Below are 11,030 nucleotides of genomic sequence, written 5' to 3' on the forward strand. Positions count from 1 at the left end.
TGTGTTATCAATGGCCAGAAACAGGCCGCCAATGGAATAGTAGTTCATTGTAAAACACAACCCAAAACAAGGCACAAGTGTAGGTGACTGGTTTCAGAAGCCAAAAGCATCATAACAACATTGACAATCTTGTTGAGAATGAGTGGAAACGGGGCAGTTATGTACTGCAGGGCTGATGAAGTAAGTGAAAACAGCTGAGCTGGTGGATGTGAGAGTCTGGTGAATGGGACAGGTGGGAGAATATGTGGCAATTTGATACAGAGACGGAGTATGGTGTTGCAGAGCCCTTGAGATGTGGGAATGTTTGGGAAACAAGTACTGACTGATGACTTTTTATATCTTTTTTGAAGTCCTACATTTTCAATTTTTTAAGTAAATTAGGAGGGTACTATGCCAACTAACTATGCCATCTATGGTTTAGTAAAAGTCATTTATCTTCGTACTGTTTTGCCTCAGTGTCAGCATTGAGGTCCTAAATCCTTTTGTCTTTTAAACACATGACAGCATTAATTTAAATATCTGAAGCTGTTCCTATTACATTGAGAGTGGTGGGGTCAGGTGAGATGGTGTTAATGGCATATTGTCATTCAGCAGAGGTTTACAATTGATATGGTCTCACACTATATAAACCGTGCTCATATCCACACTGTCTCCATTCTCAGCCTGCCGCTGTCAGTAACTTTGAAAATAAGGATAAAGGAGAAAATTATCACATCCAAGTGGCACAAAGTGCCTCAATCACTCAGCATGCTTCAGGGATGTAGAATTGGACAGCCAGCAAAGACAACAAGAGAAAGAGGAACGATGTGTCATCACAGTGATCAATCCTGAAGTCCAATAAGGAGCAGTCTTTCCCTGAGTATCGACTGAGAGGTTTGTGTCACCATAACAGAAAACATTTATTTATATCAGAGCTCTATATGTCAGCGGTAGATTCTGAGGCTGGGCAGATGCCCCTAAAAAAGTCTTCAAGTCGACAATCAAGAAAAACATACTTTTAAGTGCTTTTGTATTCCAACCCATACATTGCAAAGTAACTTTTATTCAATAGGCCGTTCATATTTGGATCCCCTTCCTATATTACATGCACTCTCGTTAGAATACACCACCTCCCCCATCTGAGTTCCCCACCGACTTGAAAACTAACTTTGCAATTTTTTCTCAGAAGCCAATCAGAATAGAGCTATATTCAAAGTCTCATAGCGTAAATGACAATATTAGACTTTATACATTCATGAGTTAAACACAAAGTCTGGGCTAAAAGCAACATGTTTGCAGTTGAAAGAAAGAAAAGCTGGTAATAGATCTGACTTTAATAACATTTGAGTATTGCATCAAATGTGTTGTTTAGATGCATATTTATGGAATATAATAGAGGATATAGGCCACTTTAATAATCCTCAAAAGTAAATGTACAAACATTATTGAACGTGTTAGCTAATACATTGGACTAATCATATTGACAAAACATAGCTGGAGAGGGAAGTTAAAGACATGTCACAGGGGGAGAATACTGTTTCAAGTAAGATAATAAACCAAAGATCATCACAGATGAGCATGGCAGGAACCATTACACTGGGTAACATTCCAAACTAATGTTGCATATTAGGGTATACAAGATCACCAAACAACATGAATCTTTAAATCAATTGTCAATAACATGCCATTTGCATTCTCTTTTGTAATTGCCAAAACAGAAAAAGTACAGTTAATAACCTAAACCAATATTGTCTGTACCTTTTAAGCGATGTTACATATCCTGTTTCAGACCTGTTTGATTGGAAACATGATTTGTCTCTCAGTTGGCTCTCAGTTTTCTTTGACAGTGACATTAATATTCAACAGAAGAAGAGAAGTTGGGTCCCTTGTGCAGATAATGGTTGTCCTGTACTGCATTTGGTTGGTAAGAACAAGTTATCTTGAGCACACAATGACAGGCTCACCAGCACAGCTCCCCTTCTGTCTTGTGTTGAAAGTTCATTTGAGAACTACATTTGATTGGCTGTTTATAGCAGAAAACAGTGTTATCAGGCCCTGTGCCCCAGTCATTACATTACATTACATTGCATTTAGCTGACGCTTTTATCCAAAGCGACTTACAATAAGTACATTCGACCAGGAAGATACAAACTTGAAGAAAAGAGAATCATATAAGTACATCAGGTTTCATAGAGCCAAACATTTCAAGTGCTACTCAACTGGCTTTAGATAAGCCAGTCCTTTATTAGTATATAAGAGCTTTGTTAGTAATTCTATCGCTCGAAGTGGAGTCTAAAGAGATGCGTTTTCAGTCTGCGCCGGAAGATGTGTAAGCTTTCTGCTGTCCTGATTTCAATGGGGAGCTCGTTCCACCATTTTGGAGTCAGGATAGCAAACCCACGTGTTTTTGCTGATGGGAACTTCTCTTTAAGCCTCGGCCACTACATTGTAAAGCAGGAGGTCATTCGGGCAGAGCAGCCACTCCATAGTGTAATTGGTGGCTGGAAGGCGAAATGTGTCCTTTACCTAATTGGTCTCTTTCATTCTGTTCTCAGCACATTTGATCAGACTTTAGGCTGGAAGGCATGGCTGCAGAAAAAGGGAGAATGAAATGCCAAATTTCTAATGAGAGTTTGAAGGCTGCAAAATAAAGAGCTTTGTCTTTGTTATGTTGATAAGATCACGTCAGGTTGATGAGGAGAAGCAGACAGACAAGGAGGAGACAATCAGCCTGAGTGGGTTTCTGGTCCAAAGGAACTTTTAATTAGGCTTAAAAAAACTGACAAGTTTGTTAGCGGCAGGTCAAAAGTAAAACTGTTGTGTTGGTATGATTTCCATTTACCAATCATTACGTTGGTCAGGAACATAACATAATGTCATCTAAACAAGACAATGTTTAGATGACATTAAAATGTGTCTGCATTCAGTCCAAAATAATGTATTACAAGTGTATTGAAACCATTGAAAAGAAACATTTTAACAGTCTAAAGTACGGTGGCTGGGAAGTGCAATGGACAATTACAAAGTGTGAAACACTTTAACAAAGTTTGAGACAAATGTACATTTTATAAAACAAAATTACATTAGCAAAAACACTTTTACCAAGGATAAAACAATTTAACATTAACAAAAACAAATTAACAAAATGCAAAACACTTTAGCATTTCCCGAAACACTTTAACATCTCCCGAAACACATTAACATTTCCCGAAACACATTTACAAACCAGAATCAAACCGGAAGTGACGTGACGTGACGTGACGTGACCATAGGACGTGACGTGATTGGCTCAAATTTAAATTTGTTTTGGCGGAAAGACCGAAGGTGCGAGTGTGTTTCATATACAGTCTATGGTGTGTTTACGTTCGGTAAACATGTTTTGTCCGTTTTGTGGAAACAACCTGGAACAAGTGACACGGTTTTGCCTTTCGTGTGGAGGATCTCTGGAGTGTTTAAAGGACACGGACCAGACAGAAGGACCAGATATCTTGCATCATTGCGTGCAATATTTTAATGAAGGTCACTCGTATGCTGTAATCGTGGACATTTTGTCTACCTTTCACGGTGTAAAAATCAGTTTGCGGACTCTTAAAAGCAAACTGAATCAAGCCGGGTTTTACCGCAGAAAGGGTTATTCCTCTCAAATCGCTGTAATTAACGCCATCAGGTTGGAACTTCGTGGACCTGGACAATTGTTTGGATACCGAACAATGTGGCAGGTACTAAAACAAAAGTACAGTCTTCAAGTGAAGAGAGATGATGTTATGAATTTGCTCCGGGAGCTTAACCCTCGAGGCTGCGAGAGGAGATCTCGCAGAAGGTTTATAAGGAGAACCTACCACTCAATGGGACCAAACTATATGTGGCATGCTGACGGTTATGACAAACTTAAGCCATTCGGTGTGGCCCTTTCAGGATGCATAGATGGATTTTCACGTAAAGTACTATGGCTTGAATGTGGTCCAACAAACAATAACCCAAGAGTTATCGCTCAATATTTCCTCAAATGTTTGCGAAACCTCGGTGTGGCTGCGGACTGATTGTGGCACGGAGAACGGAATTATGGCTGCAATTCAGTGTACCCTACGTCACCATCACCATGACTACTACTCTGGAGCGTCCAGCCACATGTATGGCACATCCATGACTAATCAGCGCATTGAGTCCTGGTGGTCCATATTAAGAAAGGGAAGGTAAGTGTTTATCATTATTTTCTATTACTTGCCAACCCTGTCAGACAAACAACATTTGCTTAGCTAAAGTGTATCAGTTTTTATTATAATAGATATAATATATAGCCTGTAGTCTATGACCCAGACTATACAAGGCCTTTCTTTAGAACTTCTTTTTGGCAGAAATAAAGTTAGAAACTGTGAACATCTAAGCGTGGGTTTTGGATTGAACAGCAGCCCCTGAGGGGAACCTAGGCCCTATAGGTTGTGAAGCAAATAAATTATGAAATAGACACTCAATGATTTGTTGTTGATTTTACTGGTAACCTTTTAATGTAATTTGTAGAATTGTTGTATATTGCTTAATAATTCACTTGAAAAAATATCAATTTCTATAGGTCTCAGTTCTGGATGGAGCTATTTGCAGACCTCCGAGATGCTGGATACTTCAACGGAAGTCACGAGCATCAGTGCCTTCTGAGATTCTGCTTCGTTTATGTTATTCAGAAGGACTTGGATGAGTGTGTGAGACTGTGGAACAGTCACAGGATTCGCCCTTCCAGAACAGCATCATGTCCAGGAGGAGTGCCCAATGAACTGTACTACTTGCCACACAGGTAGTACATTGGTGATGGATTGATACTTCTTTGTGTTTTTATCTTAAATGTAAATAAATACTATGTCTTCTATTTAAAATAGATTTGGCTCCAGGGACTGTGGATTTGAGATTGAACAGGCAGAATTGGATGCTGTTCCTGAGACAAGCCTGTCAATAGCTCCATGTGGGGACCAAAACATGCAGGAGTACTTGGACTTTGCTATGGAGCGCAATGACCTACAGAAGCCAGAGAACTGGGAGACTGTATCAGAACTGTACATGAAGCTGAAAGAATATGCTCAGTTATAAAGTAATCGAAAAGGTATTCAGAAGTACAGTAGCACTGTTTCACCACTCCAAATCAGATTTCAGGGCTCAACAATGCTTGGTTTCATGGTTTGTCAGACTGCATTTACTCTTTCCCCTGTGATGTATCCAAATGATTATGGTACCTGTTCATCCGAAGACTGGTCCTATTTAGAAAAAAGATATTCCCATACATTTTTAAATAAAAACAGCATTTTGAAATGAACATTGTTTCCAGCCAATCACCATATTTGTTTCAATGTCATTTATACAGCACCAAATCACAGCATAGTCATAACATAAATATCTTAATCATTATAAAATATAACTGGAATAACAACAAACAACGCTCCAATTAGCAAGCACAAACAAGGTTATGTTGTGTGCGTAATTGTGTGCAGAAAGAACATTTCTGTATAAGTCTTATTTCAACCATGTGGACTCACTGGAAACCTGAGAATGAATGACTGATTTACAACAAAGAAGCTATGGGTGGCAATGTGGAATATGTATAGCAAAGTTCAGAGTATTTATAAAAATTATATAGGTATAGAATAATACTTTGATTTTGTCCCAAACTGAATGGACAACATGAGCTGTGAGAAAAAAAAAAAAACACGTTCACATCTAACAACAACTATATGAACAACCTTTATAGAGTGTTTACTCTATGAACAACCTTCATAGAGTCTGTACTCTATGGGTCATCCAGTCACATGACTTAAAAACAGCCAAATCCTGGAGAATCTTGCATTCCAAAGTCCATTTGGGACTTAAACACATTGTATGCGTCAAGGAGTGGTAGTTTTAATGTGTTGGAACATGTGTTTGCCATTGGGAATGGAGAGTCATCAAGGAACTCTATTCCTGGCGATAGTTCAAATCCAGATGGGGGAAGTGAAGTCAGCCCAGTCGCAAACATCAAAACATCTTCCAAAGACACAGCAGTCTGGCTTTCTGCAAAGAAGACATGTTCAGATACATTTTGGCAATGTGTTTCCTGAAATAGTTATAAAAACAGCGATTTACAAACCTTCACAATCGAGGAGATAGTCTGCCCAGTAGCCCAAAGTTTGACTTTCCCTAAGCCTCCTGTTACTCCCTGGTGGACTGAGGTCAGGCTTGAAGAGTCGCTCAAGTTCCAGAGCAGTAAGTCGCTTTTCAGAGTGGCATAGGACCGGGGCCAGCAGAGTAGGGTGCTGCTGTAGTGCGTTTAAAAACTGAAGGGCTGAAAGACCCTCCTTGAATCTGAAGAGTGAACAAAAAAAATGTTTCATCACAAAGTCACATTTAAATAACCTAATACCTAAAACCAGGGGGGGAGGCATGAGCACTTAAAGATTGGCACAAGACAGGCAGGGAAAGGAGAGACGGACGTCCCATATCAGTTATACTACACAGGCACACATTTTGACACTGACTAATTGCTAACAGATAAACATAGAATAAACCAAAGAGGGGGACCATGAGGCATTTTAAACAAAAAATTCTTACATACATTTAAAAAAAAAATCACATGAATACAAATATGATCTTACCTCTCAATTACAGAGGAGTTTCGGCCAATAATGTACCACTGGAGGTAGTCTGACACAAAATCTTTCTTTCCTTCAACAGAAGCCACATGTCTCAGACAACCTGCTGTCTGTAACATTGTGCTGTGTCTCATGGTCATTTCTCGCAAGGCATCCACTGAGGCAGCATTCTCAATCTGAAGATTATAAAATGGATATAAACAATCCAGTCAATAACTGCATGTACTGTATATTTTTGCCATTTTTGTTCCATTGCAAGATTTATATATTACTATTACTACTATCCTTGTGCAATATATACCTGGCTGCTAAATCCTCTATTACAGGATGTGTTTTTTGTAAATTGTGTTTGTGTATCTTTACTAGTTTTTTATCATTCTTCTTAGGTAACATTAAGCTGTCTTTGGCTCTATTCTGCTCCAACAATGTAAATGTCCCCTCTGTGGGACTAATAAGGGTACTCGGATTCTGATCACAAAACAAAAAATGAAGCCAATTCGGTGTATGTGATAAAGGTAAAGTAAAGATGTCTCAAAACACTGCAGGAACTACATAATAATCCACCCTACCACACTGTTGCTGTATGCAATTCTCACCTCTTGTAAAGCTTTCCCTACTTCTTCATTAGTTATTAAATCAACTGTTGCTTTGAATGAAGGCTGGCCTGCAAGATAATGTACAAGATCTTCTGACAGGAAATGTGGCCCTGGACCTCCATGCACAACTGACACTGCAATCATCTTTCCTGCCAAGTAGTATTCATCCTCCCTAACAGCTGTGAATAAATGTATTCATATTACAAAATTAAAACATTATTTACTATATACTTTAATGTACTGTAATGAAACTCAACGTTTTGGAAAAATTGTTCAAGCAACAAATCATATGTCATGTGATATATATGGTTAATGATCATTAACAATTGTATTAGTACACTTCTAACCGTATGCATACCATTTGCATTGTAGACCAAGAAGCGGCGTCCGTCTGGCCCATAAAAAATGGGCCGGTCTTTCAGATTCTTCATCAGTAGAGATAATAACTCTCTCCTGGGACCACCTGAGTCAATTCCTTCTTCGAAAACACCAGCATCATCAGTGAATTTTACCAGCATGTCACAGTTTTCTGAATACGATGTACGCTTGAAACCTCTGACTGCTCCATCCCAAACATTAGCCCTTGAAATGTTGAACCGGCTGACTCTTCCATGATCAATAGGCTGAGAGAGGTTAGCAATAATGGCAGGTAATGTAATGTTCATCTCCTCCCTGTAAAGGAAAAAAAGTGACCTTATTAGTGGATATTCCAGAGAGTGCACAAACAGTTTTTAAAAAAAAATGTTGTACCAGAAATATTGTACAGAGAAAAAAAATGTAATGCCACTGTAATAGCTGTCCGTTTATATTTCAGTGTCCAATAAACTCGTCATGTTGACTGAAACCAGCTCTTCGTCCTCTTCTTCAACACATGGTGCATACAGGTCTGTGTATGTACTGTTAGGAAGTGATCATTCCCATGTTAAAACATCTTACAAACAAAAATGTATTTCTCGTGTAAGTGAGTTACTAACATTTGTACTTACCTGTAGCAAGTAGTCTTGTCTGTATTTGATTTGGGTGGACCCATATCCTCAGTATCAGATATTACTATCTGAAATACAAATACAAATGTCTGTAACAAAACAACACTGAACATTAGAAACATCAGGCTTCCACAATCTGCCTCAATACCTGTCCAGGCTGAGTTGTGGATGAATGTCCAAGTGCCTTCCTGAAACATGATAAAATTGATAAAATTATTAACTTGATACAGGGTATAGTTGAGTTTTAAGTAACATTTAGAGGTAGGAGGAACCATAAGATTTATAAATAACAGATTATTTTTGTTTGAAATTAGATTAAACATGACATGTTTGGTATTTTTGTATCCATGTTCACCAAAGAAAATGCTGTGGCCTATTCTTATCATCCAGTTAAAGATAAATTACTTATTTTGTAAAAATAAGTACAAACTTACCCTTCATTTTCCGGTTTGTGTTTTGGAGTACTTTTGTTTCGTGGTTCAAATTCAAATACCTGAGAGTAAAAGTGTACAATTATCAACAGCTTCCATTATTGTTCCCTTACCACATATGTCTATCAACAGTGAAACGTTGTGAGTGTTTCTGATAGTAATTGTAACTGCCAAGTTGGTTCTTCTAAAATATTTACCAGAATATAGATTTCCTGCTTAAAATCAAATGTATATGAAAAATAAATAAATGAAAATTAAAATAAAATCATTTACGCACCACAGTGTCAGCCTGATTGAATTCAGCTGTGCTCCTAGATGTGATGACAATATCCGAATCAGAGTCTGAGGTATCATCCCCTGTAGTAAAAGCAAAACGTTCAACACATTATTATGTATTCTGCAGTAAAGGATGTTAACATGTAAACAATTAAAATATTGAATAATAACATCCACAAACCTCCTCTAAAATGTTTCTCAAGGCAAATGAAAAGGGTGATCCTGGCATATGCCTTTCCTAAGTCCTTTTTATATTCTGCCAATGTGAATGGCTTTTCTGAACCAGGCACATTGACAACCTCTGAGCAGTCTGGATACAAAAGGACGTACGGTCCTTCATCCATGTCCTTGTTAAAGGCTTTCATTTTCTGGACAGCTCGTTCCAGTATAGCAGGTGCTGCTACCTCCGGGTCTGTAAACAACGGGAGTGTTTTCCCTCTCCGAGGCTTTAAATCAACTCCTTGTGGCGACATCATTCCTATGTTTATCTAGTAAAATAGCAGAGATATAAGTAATGACACACACAGAGACACTGAGATTTCTATGAAACGGTTAATGCAGCTTACCTGGACTCGTCTCTTTTCTTGTTTAAGTCTTCCTTTCCCACAGTTAAAAGACTGTTTCTCTTTTGACTTTGAGTTTCTGTACTCCATGAAAAGTTTATAGGATCGGCCTGGTTGTTCTGCTATGAATAGTTCCAATAAAAATATAAAAATTAGCAGCTCCAACAATCCGCAAAAGCAAGTGTGCATTAAGGTTTAAGGAAAACCTAAAAATAAAAACTAGCATATTAGCTCAATGCGTTGCTATTCCGTTAAGACATGGATTGGTATTTGACTGATATGAAACTCTGATTGAACTTTTATTTACTGCATGTCTTACATTAGCATCACAAAGCTAGCGCAATACTACACTTACTTTGTTTCGCATTTTCCGGCTGTTTCGATGTCCCCTGTGCGCTTGGTACACCCGTCTGGTCCGTGTCCTTTAAACACTCCAGAGATCCTCCACACGAAAGGCAAAACCGTGTCACTTGTTCCAGGTTGTTTCCACAAAACGGACAAAACATGTTTACCAAACGTAAACACACCATAGACTGTATATGAAACACACTCGCACCTTCGGTCTTTCCGCCAAAACAAATTTAAATTTGAGCCAATCACGTCACGTCCTATGGTCACGTCACGTCATTTCCGGTTTGATTCTGGTTTGTAAATGTGTTTCGGGAAATGTTAATGTGTTTCGGGAGATGTTAAAGTGTTTCGGGAAATGCTAAAGTGTTTTGCATTTTGTTAATTTGTTTTTGTTAATGTTAAATTGTTTTATCCTTGGTAAAAGTGTTTTTGCTAATGTAATTTTGTTTTATAAAATGTAAATTTGTCTCAAGCTTTGTTAAAGTGTTTCACACTTTGTAATTGTCCATTGCAATTCCCAGCCACCGTACTAAAGGCCTTGACACACCAAGCAGTCACCAGAGAACTCGCCGACGCTGATGCCGACTGTTGCGTCGGCGTGTTCTCCTGCGTCTTGGCCATGTGTCGCACTGGAACACACCACAAAGACTTCAGCCGAGCACGTACGAACTACGCATTAGGGCTGTGCAATTTAATCGATCCTGCGATATATATCGATATTTTGTTTCCCGAGAAAGTATCGATATTTCAGCCGCGGGTATCGATACATTAACTCCCATTCAAATCCCCCGTGTTCCGCCTGGCACTCTGCTCGCTGCCCATTCCCCCCCGTTCGCTTTGCATGAAGAGCGATTACGTCAGCCAGCCGAGCCGCTAGTGTCGCTGTAGAGCATTTCTAGATACACAGACGCCGGTGTCTTCTTCTCGCAGTAAGTGCGAAGCGGTTCAGGAGAATGTTGGCAAACATTAACCACACTGGAGAGGGTCTTCTCTACCGCCGGAGATATCGGCCCAATCCCAAACCACTCCCTCGACGGAGTGAACTCCGTCTGTAGCCACACTCGCAGCTCAACGAGGCTCCCTCCTGTCAGATGGAGGGAGTAAATACAGCAGTAAGCTTTGGGACGGCCTCCCCTCTCTCCGGCAGAAACAGGAAATGCCGTAACTGTATGTAACAACGGTTTCAAATCAGCATCTCTTAGACAAAAAGTTTAAATTAATAACTCAAATAAAACTC

General features: G+C 39.1%; 1 protein-coding gene across 3 annotated transcripts; it reads right to left on the bottom strand.

Annotated features, from left to right (window-relative positions):
- Nucleotides 1–5,305: 5,305 nt before the first annotated feature.
- On the bottom strand, nt 5,306–10,321 carry LOC307037423 (G2/M phase-specific E3 ubiquitin-protein ligase-like). Of its 3 annotated transcripts, none has more exons than XM_079678283.1 (12): nt 9,798–10,316; nt 9,446–9,561; nt 9,061–9,367; nt 8,881–8,960; nt 8,607–8,665; nt 8,321–8,360; nt 8,173–8,240; nt 7,545–7,858; nt 7,187–7,365; nt 6,594–6,766; nt 6,089–6,303; nt 5,306–6,012 (listed from the first exon to the last, which is right to left on the bottom strand). In XM_079678283.1, exons 1-12 carry the CDS (start codon nt 9,970–9,972, stop codon nt 5,777–5,779), a joined length of 1,962 nt encoding a protein of 653 aa, XP_079534409.1. In that variant the 5' UTR covers nt 9,973–10,316; the 3' UTR covers nt 5,306–5,776. The 3 variants fall into 3 exon arrangements, with proteins under 3 accessions (XP_079534409.1, XP_079534408.1, XP_079534410.1); XM_079678282.1 differs by having other exon boundaries at nt 9,446–9,564; nt 9,798–10,314; XM_079678284.1 differs by lacking the exons at nt 9,061–9,367; nt 9,446–9,561 and having other exon boundaries at nt 9,798–10,321.
- Nucleotides 10,322–11,030: the final 709 nt, after the last annotated feature.

This window comes from Notothenia rossii (genome assembly GCF_949606895.1).
Source record: "Notothenia rossii genome assembly, chromosome: 4".
NCBI lineage: Eukaryota > Metazoa > Chordata > Actinopteri > Perciformes > Nototheniidae > Notothenia > Notothenia rossii.

Coding starts and splice junctions, on each gene's coding strand:
- LOC307037423 (XM_079678282.1), bottom strand. CDS start 9,972: ATGGTGTGTTTACGTTTGGTAAACATGTTTTGTCCGTTTTGTGGAAAC. Junction 7,366..7,544: donor CTTGGTCTACAATGCAAATG/GTATGCATACGG, acceptor ATTTATTCACAG/CTGTTAGGGAGGATGAATAC. Junction 6,767..7,186: donor TAGGGAAAGCTTTACAAGAG/GTGAGAATTGCA, acceptor TATAATCTTCAG/ATTGAGAATGCTGCCTCAGT.